At 37.7% G+C, this 20,050-nt stretch overlaps 1 protein-coding gene across 2 annotated transcripts in view; it reads left to right on the forward strand.

Annotated features, from left to right (window-relative positions):
• The window catches only part of GNAS (GNAS complex locus), a 99,050-nt gene that overhangs the window by 28,139 nt on the left and 50,861 nt on the right, over window positions 1-20,050 (forward strand). For both annotated transcript variants that reach the window (XR_013957880.1, XM_080628100.1), the window contains exons 3-4: window positions 13,180-13,234; window positions 13,342-13,461. Coding sequence is in view for 1 of the 2 variants with exons in the window: in XM_080628100.1 (XP_080484226.1) it covers window positions 13,180-13,234; window positions 13,342-13,461 (175 nt within the window). In the remaining variant the exon portion in view is untranslated. The remainder of the gene's footprint in view (window positions 1-13,179; window positions 13,235-13,341; window positions 13,462-20,050) is intronic.

Here is a 20,050-nt window from a genome sequence, read left to right on the forward strand (position 1 = left end):
CAGAAATAATCCTTTCGTATCAGGGGAGTCTGTGCTGCCTCGACTTCTTTAAGGCTAATCACAAAAGTTTCCCTGTGAGCTGTGTAGGAAATGCAAATACTTTGGTAACTCATTTAACAGATACAAGCTGTACCTTTTCCTTTTATGTTGAGGAAAGGCTTGCCTTGGTATGAATGACCCTTTGCTGTAACTCAGTCAATGTTATTTTACCTTAGAGCTTCAGGATTGGAACATGCTAGCCTAGGGTTAGTCTTCTGTTCTCCTGAGTGAAAGCATCACTCCAGTGAGGTTACAGGAGGTGTTAGAACAGCTTTGATGTTGCACTTACTGTCTGCAGGAGGCTGAATGTCACCCAGCGAAGTGGGAGGACCTTTCAGAAGAAAAGCAGGTGTTGGTTTAGACCGACAAGATTTTTGCTGGTGAAATTATTTTTAGAAGGATGCTAAGGCTCGTGCAAGATTTTCCTCCTGGGTTCCCTGCTGTGAGTCTCTTTCAGTCCCCACATTGCATTGTCATGGCTGGTCTCAGCACTTCCCAGCTATGGTCAGCAGTACAGTCCACATCTCATGCAGCCTCAAGTTCTCGCACAGTCTCGTCTCAGTAAAAATGCAGTAGTCACATTAGTGATATGGAGATGTGATATAGATAGCAATGCAGTCAGGTTACTTGGAACTCTGCATTTGCTCTTTTAATGGAAGTAACTCATACTGAATTTTGCTTTAATTCTCACTGTCTCATGTCATGATATAGTTGCTTCTTACTACATAAAAGTGGACAAAAAGTTGTGTGACTGTGGCATTAACAAACTGGTCTTTTATGAAGGTTGAGGGTTAATCTGTGCAGCTTCATGTGAGCTGTATGAACTTCAGTGTTCAAGGGGAACAGCGCTAGGGGGTTTGTTTCTGGTGAATGCTGGTGGAATTGCTCTGTTGAGGATTACCTGCTCAGTGACACTTGTGCTAGATGTAAAGGCAGGATCATTTACCAATGACTGGCATGTCAGAAAAAATATTCTAAAACCATGATGAATAAAGAAGAAACTGCTTTAAATTCCTGTTTGGAACAGAATCAAGCAGAGTCTGTGTTTAAATCTAGAGTAACAGAGCACTGACTAACCAATATGTTGCTGGAAGCTATGAGCCCACATACGTATTTTAAAGACAGGAAAATGCAGAAGCATTGGGCATATTAACCTGAAATAAAGATTAACTTAGCTGAGACTTGTGTGTGATGCTGAGGAATTCACTCAGGAAAGAGTAATGCTGGGTAGGTTTTTGAAGGTGTGGTTTGTGATGGCTTTTTTTGTTTGCTTTGCTTTTTTGGTTTCTGGTATATAGGAGCCTAATACGGTGCTTTGACCTCCAGAATGTTTTTTTGGAGAAAAGCTTACTTCTGCCATAGTTGCTCTGATTTGCCTTTTGGAGACACAGTCACTTTGCCTCTGTTCCCTTATCTACAGGGATAAGGTTGTGCTTTGACCGAGTGCTGCTGTGATAGATGTAGAAAAGCAAAGTAGAAATACTAAAAGACAAACTCATCTGTTACACAAAAAAAACCCATAAAAACTTTACTGTGATAACTTCAAAAGCTTTCTAGGTTAGAAATTGTCAGAATTATTATTGACACTGTTAACAGTAGTAGTACTACAGGATGTTCGATGTATCACACTAGACACTTGTAACAAGCTGAGAATTCTAGCAAAAATTAGAGGCTCTGCAGTGACATAGATTCAAGGCATTCTCTTTTTGAATCGTGTTTAAGGACTTTTAAAGTCCCCTAGTAGTGTACATCATTTTCTATAAATTCCATTTAATAAGCAGTGGTATGTAATTCCCATGCTGAAGATACCTCAGCTGTTTATTTTTGCTATTTACACGAAATCAAAAGCACACAAAAGCTGTTTATTTTTGTGCTCTTTGCTGCATGTTCACCACCAAGTAAAAAAGTTCAAAAAATAGCAAACCCCAAACCTAAACACACATTTGTTCTCAATTGTACTTGTTGACAAATCAAGGAGTGAAATGGCTGTATTAATTTTAGGTTCTATTAGGAACAATCAGAGTAAAAACTATACAGGACCAGATTTTCAGTGGCAGCAATCACAGAGGGAGTAAATTTTAGTTGAAAGGTCTGAGACAGCATTAGAATCAAGACAGACTTACAAGTGGTGGTCTCGTGTGGCCTTCATTTTCCCTGCTCTTGAAAAGAAGCTCTTATTCCCCCTAACTTACACTGAAGGGAAAAGAGAACAGATCACCTCGCTGCCCTGCCTTTGCACTGTGTGGTATGCTTATGTGATACGATGGGGAAGGAAAGACGGGTAATAATCAGCTTCAATTTTATTCCACTCTAAAATGAGGAAGGAATTCTTGAAATGTTTGGCAGAAGAGATTTGTTTCCCTGTTAGCCATATGTTTCCCTTTGCCTTTGTTACTGGCTGAGGATTTGGTAGTAGGCAGACAGAAATGGTAACGTTACCTTTCATGTGGAGGGAGGGTTGGTCCCTCCCTGGTTGCAGAGATCATTTAATTGACTTTGCCTTCTCCATTGCTTTTTTCAGAGCAGATAACACCTAATACTGTATTAGAAGCTGTTAAAATGCACTGTTCATTTGGGACAGTATGACTATGTAACAGAAATTTTTCTGGAGCCTTTCTGACTTATGTTATGAGCGCAGGAATAGTAGATGGCTCTTGTGTGTTACTATTCAGTGAGTCTAATTTGATCTCCTGGAAAACGTCTGTAGAGGGTTTTTCAAATCGCTTCATTCTCTGTGTTTTTTAGAAAACTGTTTTCTAAACAATTTTTGGAGCAACATTCAGGTAAAACAAGATCCAGGATTTTTTAGTGAGTGGTTTAAAGATCAAGTAAGTCACCTCTGATATACAGAGGCTGTCCCAGTGAGGTTTGTGGAGCAGATGCGGATTTTGTTTATTAACATCATTGCCTTTGACTGCATAAACTATTTTAAAGAAATCCTATTTTTACCTAAAAGCATTTGAGTTGTATATGTGTATGAAAGAGACATTTGTACAGCTTTGAATGTCTGAAATAATAGATGTTACAGAAAAGTTACTGAACTTTTAAGTCAGTTGCAGTGTTACACTGGTGTCTGTACCTTTGAAAGGCTTAGTACTAGTGTTTTTAAACTGTGTCTAGTAGCATCTCACTGAGGAAGTGTAACTAGTAGGTAAGTTTTGGGTCTTTTGAGCGTAAGACTGCTTAATTGTGATTCCCCCCGTTTCAAAGCAAAGTGTGATGGGCATAGGTGACGTATGACCATAACACAGAGGTCTCGGGGAATAAAAAGGCAAACTGAAGGTACACGGACATGAGAACTTGCATCATGTTTTATCTTCAAAGACTGCAGAATAACTTGCATCTCTGTGTTTACGTAAGCAGAGCTGTGTTCAACTTCTGGTAGATTTTGCTTCCAGAACTTTTATAACTTAATTGTTCAATGGAAGAATGCAGTTTTTTATTCATAGGCCATGCAGTGTTCTTAAAGGTTCTGCACATTCTGGCCCCCATCCATCACAGTACTTAAACTATGAGTAGCCCTATTAAAGTTGATAGAATTACTCATGTGCTTAAAATTAAACATGTGCTTAAGTGCTTTGGTGGATTAAAGCCAAAGTTGTCAGCACCTTGCTTTGTTAAGTGCTATGCTACACCTGCCTCTCAGTGCCTAGCCTGGATCTTTAAGGGACAGATTTTCAGATTTGGTGGTTCTGATATTTAGTTACTTTATGTTCTGAAAATGCAGGGTCCATGCACAGTCATAGTCGATTCATATACTGGAAGTAGAAATACACAACTACAACTCTTGAAATCTAGCAGTACTTGACAAAATTCACAGGATTTTATTTTTCCGGAGGATTTCAGTGGGAATGTGCTGATTGTTTTTCACAGAAACATGACATCCTTAATATTCTTCACAAAACTACCTTTCTATTGAAATCTAGGTATTAATAAAGTGTATAATGGAAATTACCACTTAGGTACGACAGCACACTGTTAAGAACAACTGTGAACTTGAACTTCCCCAACACTAAGGTCAGTAGGGACTGATCTAGCTTCTGCTGATAATGCTGAGTTTTGTAAGTGTTCTTAAGGCCTGTAAGTAAAGTTGTGTGTACCTGACAACTCCTCATCTCTTGAGATAACTGTGGAAGTCTTTCTTGATTCAGATTTTGTCAGTGGTAAAAACTCCAGATCTGTAGCTGTAAAGATAGTCGATTCAGTGACAGCAATGACACTGCCATAAGAAACGTGTGGTGAACAAAACATTTAACATTAGTGTTTCACTGAAATCTAAGGTCAGCTTTCAGTAACAGCTGCACAGTTTAACAAACAGTTTGTGTGTTCCTTTCCAAATTTCCCCCCCTGTAATTTGGGTGCTGAAATTCTGCATTCACTGCTTTAACTGCCTTTCTCTTCAGACTGTCATTCTGAATTACGGGCTATCGGTGCTGAATCCTGCAGCATTTAGAAAATGCAGAGATTTAGATTATTATTTTTTATTTGAGTGAAGCAGATTTTTCAGGAGAACGCAGTCATGTTGCAGGTCATTTCATATGAAAGGAGAAGCTTTGTTTCATTTCTTGATTAACATTTGGAAGCGAGTTTGAAATTAAGAGTTGAGGGACTATTTCGTGGTGGAATGTCTGTTCTAAATTATCTGTCCTAACTCACAAATGTTTTCTTTTAACTATCAATTGGTAGCAAAAATCTTTTTGCATAGGTACCTGTTGTTAACAATTACTGATGAGACACTTTGTGTTTGTCTTGTTCAGATGTATCTGTAAGGATTTCTGTGACCAAATTGTACTAAAATTTGAATCTTTACAAGCACAAGCTTATTTGGGTGTTGCAGTAACTTCCCCAGATGGTCTGTTAGAAACCTTGATTGCACAAAATTTTTTTAACAGCCAAAGATTATGTCCCCCATAAGCAAGAAAGTAGATCTTTGTGCTTCCTGAGAGCGGTTTGAAACAGTTATCTGAAGGTAGTGAATTGTACAAGGCAAGATGATTCAGCAGGTTTGACTTGAGTCTTCCTATTCCTTCTGGCTCGGAGAGGTGTCCTTCTGTACCAGAAAAGAATCACAAAGTGTACTCTGAGGACTCCAGCCTTGTTAATTACTGTAGCAAGTATCTAGAGAGAATACTAAACTTTTGAGGACATCTTTTATTGTACTATGCATAATTACCTGTACTTAGAGCAAGAAAATGGGACTGGTGTGCTATCCTTCCTATCTTCTGTATGCATGCTTGAAGAACTAGAGACACTAGAGACCAAGTTTTCAATTTACAAAGGTGTTCAATGCACAGTATGAATTAAAGGGCCTTTGTCAGCTTCCTATATCACAGAGCTCTTTGTGAACGCTTCTGTTTTCATTCCTTACCTAAACTATTCCTAGTTAATTAGCTGAGGTAAATGGAGCAGCATAAGCAGGATTATGCTTCTTAATACTGGGTCTGTGGTGGTCTCTTTGTACCGCTTACAGGTATAAAGGGACTGCAAACCAGTTAAACTGGTTTTACGGAGGAATTTGCAAAGCCGAAGGAGAGCCCCAAGGTGGCTTCGAGCCAGAATAGCATCTCTGTGCCACATCCAGCTGGGCAGATGGTATGAGCAGGGTGCCATGTGCCTGGGCTGTTCCTGCCTGCTGGAGCAGCCCCTGGAACAGAGCCTTTAGCGTGTGTCCTGCTACTCTCCCAGCTCCTTTGAACTTCAGCAGGAGCCAAGCCTGCCAATGACCAGTCTTTGCATCTGATAGCCATGGAGGCAGAATAAAGCTACCCTTTAACCTTTACACCTGGGTTATCACAATGAGCAGAGGGAAAACGAACCGAAACATGGAGTTAATTAGGTTTATATTTAGTGTTGCCTGTTTCAGAGTAATATCATTACAGTACTGTTCCTTAAAATAAGAAGTCACCCCCCTAACACCTAACATTACAGTTTAAATAATGATTGAAAATAACATTATCTTGCTTTCACAAAGCTGTGATGCCTCTTTTTTTATTACTGCTTAAGTAATTTGTATTTCTTGCCTTTTAACTTATGGAATGACAGAATCATTTTCTAAACAGAAGGTATGTCTTTGTGCTTACATTTCTTATCATATGTTCATCTACTTATGGCCACAGAAGTAGATGTGTATGCAGCTCAGGAAGGACATTAAAACAAGCAGTGGTAAAGCAGTTTACAGTGCCTTTTCCAATATTTAAAAGGGAACTTTTCATACGTGTGTGTGTGTGTGTGAAAGTGATTGTGTTTTGAGGATAACTGAACTAAATTCTCCCAAATTATTTAGGTCACAATAAGATCTGTGCAAAGTATTTTTTAGCTGTGTCTTCTAAATCAAAGTATATAATAACAAAATTATACAGCCTCTTGGTTTTTCTTTTTCAGAAAGCTGTTACTTACAAAGGAAGCAAATAGTCTATTCTCATAGCTATTCTTTTCTGTTCTTAGTATTTTTTCTCCCAATAAATCATCTTTGGTAGTTGGATGGTAAAGTTTGTTGTTACCCAGAAACTTGGAGGAATAAACCTAAGAATCTTCTAAGTCAAGTAGGTGATGGGGGAAAAAGGTGGAGTAAGAACACAGTATTAGGGAGGGAGAACTTCATTTCTGCATCCAGCAGCAGCAAGGGTTGCTGCTTTCAGTGATGCGCTTGGTAGTGTACCTGGTCAGTGTTACCAGCATGGCACTGACTAAAGCAAGAGTGCTTTAGATTACATTTTGTCAGCTAGCTGTGCCTTTGGGTAACTTGATTTCATTTTACAAAGTGACGGAATTGTCAAGAACAAAGTATTAATGTGATCAGAAAATCTCTTTCAATTCTGCTGCAGTTGAGGACCCAAGTAAATTGTATTTCCTGTTGAAAGCTGCACAGTGACTGCTGTGCAGCTGATGCATGGTAGCTCCTACCCCATGGTACCGCATGTGCTCGTCCCTTTTGTTCTCGAACAGTACAGAATAGAAAAATCTCTTTGAAGTTGGCAGAATTACTGAGTTCTCTGTGCTGTGATATAAATGAAGAGTTCATTTTGCAGAAGAGATTCAGTGGTTTTTGCTGTTTTGCTTTAGCAGTTTTGTCTGCAAAATTGGTACTTTGTTATAGGCCTGAGGTGAATTATTTCAGCTTCACTCTGAATACTCTAGGCAACTATTTTCCCCCATTTTCAAGTGCCTCTAACTTGGCCTCTGCCCTGTTTGCCATTCTAGCTGTTATATTTTGAGATAATTGCCGTGTTGTTCTGTTAGAAATAACCCAGGCTGCTAAACCAAATTTACCTTATTGTTGAATCCAAAGTACCACAGAATTTTTGTATTGTGGATTGGTAGCAAAATCTTAATTGAATTTCCTTGCTTGTGGTCTTGTGTCTGAAGACTTTGACTGCACTGCTCTGTTTTTACGAGGTGGATTGGCAGGTAGTGCTGTTTGCATTTCTCTTCCATAAGGTGTAGTAAACAAATTTTAGTGCACATTTTATGGGACATTTATGAAATCCACAGGTGTGTTTCACTGCATCAAAGACACCATTTTTAGATGAATAGCTACGTTTAAGGCCAACGTGCCTGTGAAGTGCATGAGTGCCTATCAAAGAAATGCATTGTGTTTTAAAATTAAATTGATATATTAACTTTTCATTTGCTTTCAATGTGTGATTGTGATGGGTAAAGGTGAGCAGAATAGGGACAGCCCATGGCTGTCTGCACCTTTGTTAGTGATACCTGTAAAGCAAACCAAGGGGTGCCTGTGCCGAAACAGAGCAACGTGGTTTTTTTCCTGTGAAAAACCAGAGGCAAATGAATTGTTTTGTAAGATTTTTATTCTGGCTGTTATTCTTGCAGATTGATTCACTTCGCTGGCAGTGCTTTGCACAGGCAAGGGAAGCTTTTCACTAGATAAGAGTTGCTCTGTCAGCAAGTTCAAGAGTGAGTAAAGTCTGACAGGCTTCAGAAATAAATGTAATTTATGCATTATACCAGTCACTGAAGGTGTTAAAGCCAAGCTGTTTACAACCTTGTAAAGAAGAGAAAAGCTAATGCCCTGTGTTAACATCGTACGATTATATTGTAATATGCCCTATTAAAATCGTCTGTATATACTCTCCAGGCATGTACATTTTGCAATGCAAGTTTAAAGAGAAACTGTCTGCTTTTTATTGTTTGCAAAAAGCATCCTGAGAACTAAAAAGAATTTGGAACATAATAAATAACATTTTAACATGGTTTTGGGGGGATTATTATAGAATACAAACCCAGTAGTATTTAAGTAGGTGTACTCTGCCCATGCAGTTACATACCCCTCAGGATTCTAGACAGGCTCACTTGTGGTGAAATAATGTAGGCATACTATTAAATCACAAACCATTATGTGGCATCATTTATTATGCTAAGACTGCACATAGGAAATCACGTGTTAAAAGACAAACTGAGAAAATGACATTTTTCAAAAATGAAAGCTAGCATTTATATCTGCAATATACAAAGAATGTTCCAGTATTTTGTATTCACATTGTAAGTATTCATATTCCAGAGTATGTTCCTTTTTTAGGCCATGTTCATAGTGGGATTAATTGGCAATCATCATTTACCCTCATTAAAAGCCTTTTTCTGTTGCATATTATCTGATCATAATCTTTTCACTTTCACTCAAATGATGCATCCCACAGCATTAAATTCACCTCTTCACAGTATTCTTCATGACATGTCTGATGTTTGGTTCCTAAAATATTCCTACATTTAAAGTATACAGTTTCCTGTATAATCAGAGGTTTTGGGGGGAGATATGGGGTGAGTTTCCCCACTAACTTAGGTAATTGATGTATGTTAAAATGATAGTGCTTTATTAGCATGGCTATCTTTCCTTCTAAAGGAAAAATCAATCTTATTGTTGCTTTACACTCTGCGTGTTTTGGATTTTTTTCTTCTAGTTTGTGGTGTTTGAAGACATGGCACTTCATTTGTGTTCATAAAACCTTACCAATTTTTTGCTGGAAACAAAGGTAGTAATATACTACATTCTGATTTAAAACTAGGTAGTTCTTCGGAGTTTTCTCTTCAATCTTGTCCAAACTCTGCCTGGTGAACAAAACTTTGCAACAAGGAGCACGGCTCCTTAACCAAGAAATTCAAACTTTGCTTTCGGGCATTTAGATCAATGGCATAAAGGGGTCACAGGTTTGTTTTCTTTCTCTCTTTGTGTGTTTTTGGTTTTTATGGGTTTTGGCTTTGTTGGTTTGTTGGTTTGTTTTTGGGTTTTTTGTATTATTTCAGCTCTTCAACATGTTTTGTTTTGACCATTTATTTCAGCACTGAGGGGTTAACTTTTCTACCTGTGAGATGTTTATTCTGGGTGAGCTGAATCATTGGTCCTCCAGAACCTTCTTTTTAAGCTTTAAATATTTATTCCAAGTTCCAAGCAATGGTTATTCATATTATCTGGAAGGTAAACCAGAAATTAACATTAACATTAAAATAGTTCATTTTCTGGTAATCTGTTTGGTAATGTGTTTATTGCATAGGATTTGATGAAGTCTGAGTAAAAATGTTGCCATTTTAATAGCAAAGCTCAGCCACAGGTGGAGAAGTTCTTTACTAAATAATGATAAGGTTTGTTTTCAAGGAATATTTGATTTTTCTGACCTCCTCAGTCATTCTAATTTCATGTTATTTGAGTTAAAATGCCATCTTTTTTTATAGTGCCTAAAATAGACTTTATTAGTTTTCCTGAAAGCTATGTGCAGCTTTGCTTTGGCCCATTTAAATATTGAAACCAGCAGGATTTGAGATTTTTCTTCTAATCCTTAACTAATAGAGTTTAATGCTTTGTTTGGCCTACTCTACGCAGCCTAAGCAAAAGTTTTAAACAAGATTAAAAATATGACCTTATTAACCCATGGCATCTAAAGATACAGAACAGGCCTGCAGAGACAACAGCCGTTCATTAGCCAGGATAGCATGGTGCCATTCCCAATCTACTCCGTCTGCTCCAGAGGAAAGCGTTTTGGGAGCCCAACTTTTTCCTTTTGTAGTTTTGGTCATTGTGCCAGCACCTGGGAGTAGGAAAGAGAAAAGCAAGAATTTGTTTCTAAGTTCAGTATTTAGTCTGTGTGGTTGGGGATAATGAAATTCAATTACTTTTGGAAGTTCGTGGTGCAACCTGGCTGGGATCTCTCAAAAAGAATGCTGGCAGAAGTGGGGTTTAGCTGTTGTTTGCTGCATTTCCTTAGTCCCTGGATAAAATGAGTTTCACCTTTCTTTTTGAAGGGAAGCTACAGTGTATGTAAGCTGTTGGATGGGTGATTGATGAACTTGTTGAGTTCCAGAAGAATGAAGTATCTCATTGTCATGGAAAATTTATGCTTAGTAAACATTACAAAACATTCATTGCTGTGTAATAAGATTCCTTGTTTACTGGGCATGCTATAGGGCCATGGCAACAAAACCAGAAATAGGAACTATGAGTATTCTTGTTGTAAAGATGATGATGGTTATCAAACAGTTTGTTAATTGCCAGAGATTTACGTCACTCCCCATTCTGCAACGCTGCTAGTATGCATGAGGATCAGTAGAGAGGTGTAAAGGTGAAAGTTGGACCGAAACCTGTAATAAAAAAAATGTGGTTTTTTTATATGGTATGGAAGAGTCAGGTAAATGTGTATTTGAGTGACGCTTCGAAGCAGTTACCTGCAAGTGTTCCAGGGGAGAGAATATAACTAGAGTTTGCTTTAAAAAAACGAATACATGGGACGGGAAAAAAAATCAGACGGCTTTTTAAACTTCTGTCTTTCTATTGATGTTCCAAAACAAAGCAAAATGACTGAATAGTATTTCTTTATTTAATGCTTTAAAAATACTGATATCTTGCTTAAACTTTCAGCGTATCAGTTGCCCTTTTGATCTCAGTGGGGTGGAATCTGGATACGTGTACATTAAGTTCAAAACCCAGCTGAAAATTAGAGGCAAAATCAAGCCAGGCGAATTGCTTACATTGTCATGGGTAAAATGCCATTATTTACATATTATTAAATAAAGGAACATAAGTTTTAAAAACCAGAAGGTGCCTGATGTTTCTGCCACCATACATGCACTAACTGGAAAACACAGTGTTGGTACACCTACTGTATGCCTTAGTTTATGGAATGGACAGTTTCTCAAGATACAAGGCAATGGAAAGCATTGAAGATGGGAAGGAAGAGGGTGAAAAGGCCTCATTTTTCCTCTCTTTTCCTGTGTTACTTATTTTCCTTAGTTCAGTGCTTTTGGTCTTTGTTGGCTCACTGCCTTGTTCCCATCAGCAGTGCCAAATCTCTAAAGCAAAAACCTGGTAGTCTCCAGGAATAAGGTGGTCTGTAGGCAGATCAGGAAGTCTAGGGAAACAAAGAATTTACATCAGATTACTGAGCATTTAATTTTCTTTCCTCAACAAGCTTCACTGACCTTCCTCACCCAGTCCCACAGTTTTGAGAATACATGCAATGGTCAGCGGGGAGGAGCTGAAGTTCAGGGATAATTGTGTTTCTGTTTGGGTGCTGATTCAGACATGTTCTCTCTACACAGCAGTCACTGAGTGAGATGATTTGATGCTGCCACTTGCTTTCCATCTCTAAGAGCAGCCCTTGCATTGCAGTCATGCTGTCACAACTGTAGAATGTATAGTAAGGTCCTCCACGTCTGTATCTAAAAGGCAGTGTACCACGTGGCAGGCACAGTGGTGTTTTCCTTAACCCTGTCTTTTACAAAAGTTGCATTAATCTTTGATTTGATAATCAAAATTCTCACCACTCTTGGTTGTCTGCGTCTGCCTAATTGTTTAAGCAGTACTGGTTTCTTGGTTATTTTTTTTTCCCTGCTGTTCTGCATTCTTGATTGGTGAATATGCTTTCAGTTTCATTTTGGTTGTTGGTTGTGAATGATTATAGAAAGGAAAAAGTGATAAAAAGCACTTGCAATCTACATGCTTAATTAACTCAGTAAAATGAGGTTTTCAAGCTGTGGTCTGTAAGCTGAAAGAGTGAGCACTACCTTTGAAGGGGTAAGAAAAGCAAACATGCTGTTGCAAGCGTAAAGTCTCTGGGATATTGTGCTGGATAATGTTACTTTTCAGAATGAAAAACATAAAAATAGTTGGTATAAATATTCAGATAAAACATTCAGTAGAAACAGTTTAATAAGATTAAAAGGTCACTTAGATAATCTAGCTGGGGTTCTTGTAGTAATTACATGGCTAACTTGGTTTATCTCAAAGTAGTCATTTTATGTTGTGTATAGTAAGAAAGTAATGTAAAAATTGTGTGATAGTACATCACAGTTAAGTTACAACTTACTGTCTCAGTACTAGTGTAATACTTTTAGGATGCTAGTTGCTGGTCAATACCATATATTTGATCATGCATTTAATTTTATTGCACTATTTAACATTGAAAGTAACTGTTGTCAGATTTGACACATAAAACAGTGCACACACAGTAGAGGCAGTGGTTTACTCTGGCTTGCTTGAGCTTGTGATGCTTTTTAATTTGGCTGCAGTTAATCCCAAATGACAGTGCTCATACAGAGCATTCCGGGTGGTTTTCTAGCGTGCTCTTCTGCTTGTTGTTAAAAGGGAATTTTAGCTATTTGCTTTAGCCCTTTATTATTTATTTTAGATTTTATATCTAAAGTGCTAGTTTGAATGTCTCTGTCAGGTTGAGTTTCTCTGCTCTAGCTTTTTCTGGTATGACGTCACTTTTCTGCTGTAATTTTTTTTTTGTACTTTCATTTGTTTCCACTTTTAGTAACTTATCTCCTCCCCATTTGTTTCCAGTTTGTGCTTTTCTAAATAAGTTCCATGTATGTCTAGTAGTTTGCATTCAGATGAATCAAAATGTTTGATTTTGCAGGATGTCTTAGTCCCAGTCTAAGACTACAATAATTTTTTATTTAAGCATAATTAGATACTGAGGGTTTTAGTACAAATAGGTGTTTAGTGTTTAAGTAGAAAAGTTATGAGGTATTTAATCAAGTGCATCTACAAAAGTATTCATTGACTGAAAGCACTTTAGTCGATAGTGACAACACAGTTTTGATAGAATAGTTTTCAAGTTCATGTTCTGTTTCTAGAAGATACTCTGCTTTTATGGCTTTTGAATTTAATAATGTGATTTTTTATTACAGGGAGAAGAAAATGAAAATTCAGGATATTAAAAACAATATTAAAGAAGCTATAGAGGTAAGCTTACAAGCTGTTGCTTTCAATTATTCAGAGCTATTTAGACACTCTGCAATATTTATTTATTTTTTTCATTATTATTATTATTTATTTCTGTTTCTCTGCAGACAATAGTGACAGCAATGGGCAATTTGGCACCTCCAGTTGAACTAGCCCATCCAGAGAACCAGTTTCGAATCGACTACATCTTAAATTTAGCTAACCAGATAGACTTTGATTTCCCACCGGTAAGTAAGTAATTCACATGGGCTGCAGTCATGCTTTTTTGTGGATGGTTTTATTTCACTGCACTGTACTAAATATTTACAAAACTCAGTGAGGTCTCTCTGGGAATTACCACACTAAGTGTCTTTGATCAGTGCTAACCAAATCAAGCATATTGCAACATTCATACAGGATATTCAAGCTGGTCCTTTATGAACACAGAGATGCTTGTCTACTTTTTGTGCTCTACTGAAATAATCAGCAGTGCTGGCAGTTAAATTTGGATATTGTTGGGAATTGCCTGGCCCAAAGGGAGTGAAAATACACACAACAGTCTGTTGATGATTAGCTGGCATTCAGTGGTACTGTATTTCTGTTTTGGAAGAATACTAGAGTTTCTGCTGATTCAGACATGTTCTCAGAGAGCTGTGTCAGCCAGGCTTTCTGCAAAGGCTCCACATGTTATGTCCTTGCCCCAACCCTCCCAGTCCTAGTTAATCATTCAAAATGCCAGCAGTCCCAGAGTAAATGCAGAAAGTGTAATTACTTGGTGGATGGTATAACTTTGTGCCCACTCTCTGTGATTAATTTCTACTGTACCTCAACCAGGCTGGTAGCAGAACCCTGTGAAAATACAGCTTGTAAACACTGAGCTCTTAAACACCGAGAGGATATTTTTATTAATTACCCTGAAGTGTCTTATACTTGAAGTCATACAGGAGTATTTCAAAGTTTGTATTCTTTCTCTGTGCATTGTTCCAGAGGGCAGCAGGTAAGAATTATGGTGGTGTATCAAAATCGTGATCCATTTATACCAGAATTCTGTATCCAGCAGTAGTCAGTCCCGGATGCTGGAAAGTGCAAGTACAAATAGTAGTAAGAAGCAGGATAGTTTGCAAGGTTTTCGTAACTCTGATTTGTAAACATTGTTGAGGTCTGTGAAACCAATGATAGTTACCTTTTGCAACTGTTGCCACTTCTGGGAAATTCTCTGCTTTGATAAGCCTTTATATATAAGAGAAGAGCAACCAACCAAACCCACATAATTTGTGTACAAGGCAGCAGTCCTGTGTTATCAGCAAGTAAGTGGAAATACTGGCATTGTAGTCTTCAAATCCAGTCATTTTCTAAGTTTAGCAGGCATAGACAGGTGGATGGAGAAGAAAGGTGTATGGTTCTTTTCTAGCACAGAAAATGTAACATCAGTCATTTTATCTTAAAGAATCTTAAATAAATTAAAGAGATTTTGTGATGTTTAGCTTTGACTCCTCTTTGGTTTTGACACTTGTCAGTGTTATTCATAGTCACTTAATGGATGATCTCCCCTACTAGAGGGACAAAGGTTCATGCTTGGAAGATAGTGTTAGGAGAATATTTGAGAGAAAAGGCTCCTCACTCCAGCCAGTGTGCTCTTGAGCTGGCTGTGTGCCCACAGCTACCCTACTGCCCATTGTTTTGTGGTAGTTCAGGTTGTGATCTGTAACAACGCTGTAACAAGTTCCTGTGACCTAACTCGTACTGAAATACTTGATTTTCCCTGTCTCTTCTACCTCAGAGTTTTGGGTTTTTTTTCTTCCATTCAATTGAAATGCAGTGATTTAAAAAAAACCCAGTAATTACTTTTTTCTTTGCAGCAAGGACTAATTATGCAGTGCTGAGTGAGTCAGTCCAGTGTGTATACGTTACATTAACTGTTTTTATATAAAAGTTAATATCAATATGCATTATCTCTGGTAGCACAAATGGTAACAAGCACTTGATGTCTAAAGCAATAGAAATATATTTACCAGGTCCATAAATAATTTCAAGTTCAGTGAAAATCTTTGATGAGTTGAATGACACACGACTTCAGGAATAACGGTGCTCCAGTCAAACTAGTCTTTCTTCTCTGAGCACAGGTATTGTCTGAAATTTTTAAGCCCTGAATCTACAGAGGTTTAGGTGTGTGCATAAAAGTGACTAGTGGCTAGCTTCATTGGTGTGATTAACTACTTCATGTGTAAATGCAGGGCTGTGGTTTTAAACTGGATATACATTATCCACAAATTTTGAAGGATTATTGTGGCTCCCTCTGCCCGTGGTCATTATAGAGGCTATTATGTGTCTGATTTCTGAGCTTGTCTGAACGTAGCTTATAGTCCTTTTGTACCTCAAAAACTGAGCGTACGTTTTGTGTATTTTAAATTAAGGTCTAGAATGTCCCTAGATGCCAACTCTCAGTGCATGATATTAGAAATAGGTGATGCTTGGGTACCTCTATAAAAAAGATTCTGACTTTGTTACTGATTAATTGAAAGTACTCTGAAGAAAAAGAAATAATTTTCTGTAAGTGTAAAGGATAGTCTTATGCTAGTTTTGCTTTCTGTCCAGGAGAGTCTTGATTATCTACTTTCTTCTCCAGTACTCTGGAGGGAGAATTTAACCAACTGGCAGCTAAACTTTTTCCTATATTGCATATTAATGCCGAAGAAGGGAGGGGAATTTTTAGTGATGTTAGTCATATGCAGTGCTCTTTGTTTTGAGTTGCAGAACTTTTTATCTCTTCCAGTTTCTTTTTGGAGAATCATATTTCACCTGTTATGAAGACATACTTTCTTCAGTATAATATTTGATGAGAGTAGGGAGAAAGAACATGCATGTACCAAAGAGATTCTCTTTGAGGGCTGTGAATACTTAGTGCTGTACTCTTAAAGGGAAGCAGAATGGCCTTGTATTTTAAGTGCTCATTCACCTTTTCTTAAACATTGATTTAGCGAGCTCTCCAGAAGGCAATGCACAGACATAGAGAGTTTAGACTAAGTCTTGCAAAAAAGTACTAGCCCTGCTAGTTTGGATGACCATTGAGAATAATAGAGATCATGCTTTCTATGATAAAAATAGAGTTCTGCTTTCAGTACTTCTTGAAAATACTACACTACCAATTTTTTACAAAAGATTATCATTTAAGAAGGACCACTATCATTTCCCTTATTCGGGTTGGTTTTTTTATCATGTGATTAAATTGTCACTGGCCGATATGATGACATTAATCAAAGGAAAAGAAAGTTCAAGTAAGAAAACCTCGGAAGTTGATCAAACTGAACTCGTTTGAGATAGTGGAAGCATTTAATTTTAATAATCGAGCTGATTGTGAATGCGCATTACTCTGAGCCTTAGAAATGAGGTCATAATCTCTGTGTTGATATATTGGAACAGAGGTACAGATCTGAAGACATACATGTAATTGCTGCTGGGCTTCTGTTTTAAGATGATACCATGAGAAATAGTATTTTTAAATAGGGAGAAATTAATAAGTGATTTAGAAATTATAAAATTAACTATGTTCATCATTGAGGCTCTCTAATGAAATAAGTACCATAGTTGGTCTGCTTGAGCAGGAAATTTGAGAGCTTGCCCGAATTTGTGCTAGAACTGCTTTTTTAATTATCTCACACCAGCTGAACTTTGTAGGAGTAAATTCTGCTCTTTAATTTTCTGTGTGACCAGATGAATACATGCTTTACAGGGTCAATGTGGTGTGTAAGAACAAAGATTTCATGAAGCAAAATTTCAGGCTTTTTCTAAAACTATTCCATCAGTTAAAATAGAAAATAAAAACAAACGATGCTTGTAACTGAACTTCCAAACGGCTTTTCGGTTGCAATTGTTCTTGGATGCATTTGGCTCAACAAAATTGTATGTGTATGTTTTCAGTGTCAAAATTCAATCTCGTAAGTATTTTTAATACTTCTGACTAGCTGTATATCTGTTTCAAATATAGTGTGTTGTTGGGTTAGCTGGGTCATAGAGATGATATTTTTATTCCTGTTCTGCATACCAGACAGTGGTTAGGATATTTTCTCCATCCCTACTACCAGCTCTAATAGTGTCCTTTTTCTCATCCCTTTCTTTTTGCTTTTACTTTTAGAAGAGGAAAGGAAATGCTGTCGTTCTATGAACATTTCTCTTTCCATGATCAACCAGTTTCAAGCAAGCTGCCAAATAAAACTTACTTATTTTGGGTTGCAGTCCCTTTATAATTCTCCGGTTTTAATGAAATATTCAAAATAGCAGAACAGTATTTACAACTGCCTATTTTTAATTGATCTGGACTCAGCTAAGGAAGATGTCTCTTGAAAATACTGTGATAACTTCAGCAAGATGGTATTCAAAAAGTAGTGGAACCCGAATAGAATATTCACTATTGAAATGAAAAATAACTGCAGAATCACTCCAGCCTAAGGCTCTCTAGAGCTAGGAAAATACATGTTTAGAAGAGAAGCATCATTTTGAGAGTGTTGGTGAAATTGTCTGCAGGTCTTTTGGTCCCAGTTTATTTTTTATTACACTGCTCCATCGTAGTTATTTTGAATCTCCCACTACCAATGCTGCTGAATAGTTTTATTATGGTTTCTGAGTGGTGTCCTTGAGCCTGAACTTTACCACATGCTGACTTCAGCCTCAAAGCTGGCTTAGCATCTCCTCTGCCCACAGCCATCCTTTCCCTCTCCTCCACACCATGATGTGCCACCCTCACTCGCACCAAGAAAACCTCCATTGGGTCCCCAGTGTCAGTCAGACCATTGAACCCATGCAGGTTAAAAATAACCCTGGTAACCCTTGCTCCTTCTCTCTTCTATTTTTGGGGGGATATTTTTAACAGGGATCAGTTCTGAGGGCTGGTTTATGACATGGCCTGTGGGCAGTGTGGTGCAAATGAGATGGTACAAACTGTAATATGTTACTGCGCAGTAGGGTCAGGGATAGGGTTGGGAGTCCTTAAGGTGCTTTTGACACCAAAATCTTCAAGAAAGTAACAAGAGAATACAGTCTCAGTAAGAAAAGCTGTGAACTGGGATCTCCTTGCTGCCAGAAATGTTCCTTAATTATGTAGGCAAGAGAACAAAATTATCTGTCCCTGTAGATAATCACCCTGATGTGTATAATGATAGATATGTTATTACCTCTGTCTAAATACATAGTGGAAGAAGAGGAGAGCTGTTCCGGTTTGACAGCATTGCTACCTTTGTAATGTAATAACAAACATATCCACTCTGAAGAAGCCCATTTCCCATGAGGGTACCTCAAATTTTACAGATTTTTGGGGGGTGGAATGGGCCAAAAATTTTCTCTGGTGGGCAAACCTATCAGATGCTGGGAAAGGTGGGAAATAGAGCCTGGTTTCTTGAGTATTTGGATAATATTACATGGATAGGTATTATGGCAAGAAAGTTTTGTGCTCTTGCTTTTTCTTGTCCAGACTCTCTCTATAATTTTGAGCAGGTCACCTCAATGTCCTATACACTTCTGTTCTAGTGCCTTTTTTAAATCTTGTTATCTGTAAAATAGTGATGATCTGGAGTTGCATCTTGAGGTGCATAAGTGGTAGACCATGTGGGTATGTGAAGTATTTTTAACTCAAGAATGTTAATGTTGTTAACAAAAAGGAATGGGGAGTATTACAGACAGTATCAGCAGAGTGATGTAGTACCAGATCCTCTCAAATAATCTTTACTTACTGGTTTTTACGTCTCTGTTATCTTATCTACAAAGAGCAGGTCCTTCTAAGTGGACTTCTAGTTAATCCAATTGAGCTTACCTGATTGGAGTTTAACAGGACTAGCAGCCACCAGTTCTTTAATACAGATTAATTAAAAGATTTGTTTTGAAGCCACCTTTTAGTATAGGGGCTCTGGGGTAGGCAGCCACGGGACTTCATTTCTCTTTCTCATAATTAAAATGTGTATAGCTAGTAATGAATCTCCTGAAATCTTTGATTTTTGTCCACATTGGATAGATGCCTGATAGGAATTTTGTATTCTTGTAAGTGAATAGCAATATCAGATATCTTGTAACTTCTTATAAATAAACTTATTATAAGTGAATAGCAAATCTGGACATTGCTAACCTATTTATTGTGTGATTGTTTTAATTTCAGCTTTAGTCTGCAGTACCCCAGGCTTTACTTAGCTTGTGAACTAGCCCATTGCATTGTACTAAGAAATACTATGTTGACGTGAAACCTTTTCCATTAATAATTAAAATACATTGAGTGTAAGCATAAAGTAATACCTGACTTTTTTGCTAACTAGACATTACTTTAATAAGTAAAAGCAAACACTAGTACAAAACTCAGGTTTTAGGTTCCCAAGCAAATTCCTGGTGGCCATCTTTCTTTGACAGCAGTTGTCATAGGAGTTGTTACCTGGAATGGCAAGTTTTTGAATGTGCAGGAATTCCCAGTGGTCCCACATGGCTGCTGTAGCCATGCTGGGAGCAGCTGCCTTTGTGCATGGAGAGGTTCTGGCATGCCAGGATGTGTGCGCTGTGACGGGGGTGTCTAGGTCTGTCAGCTGCTGGTGAGTGAATTCAGTGTGAATCACTTTAAAAACCAGATCTTTTACTGGTCCTGGGTCTTCTGGTCCAGGAAACAATAAAGTCTCTGGGATTTCTGTAGGATCATGCATAATTTATGCAAAGCATTTTTTATTTACAGAGAACTTGATTATTTTTTTTTTAAAGTCATTCTTTAGTAAGATATCTAATTAGAAACTGTGCACATATATAGAGAAAATATTTAATGTGGGAAGTTCTTTCTTTTTACACCTAAGAATAAAGCTATTTAAATAAGTA

Source organism: Psittacula echo (genome assembly GCF_963264785.1).
Source record: "Psittacula echo genome assembly, chromosome: 12".
NCBI classification, from domain to species: domain Eukaryota; kingdom Metazoa; phylum Chordata; class Aves; order Psittaciformes; family Psittacidae; genus Psittacula; species Psittacula echo.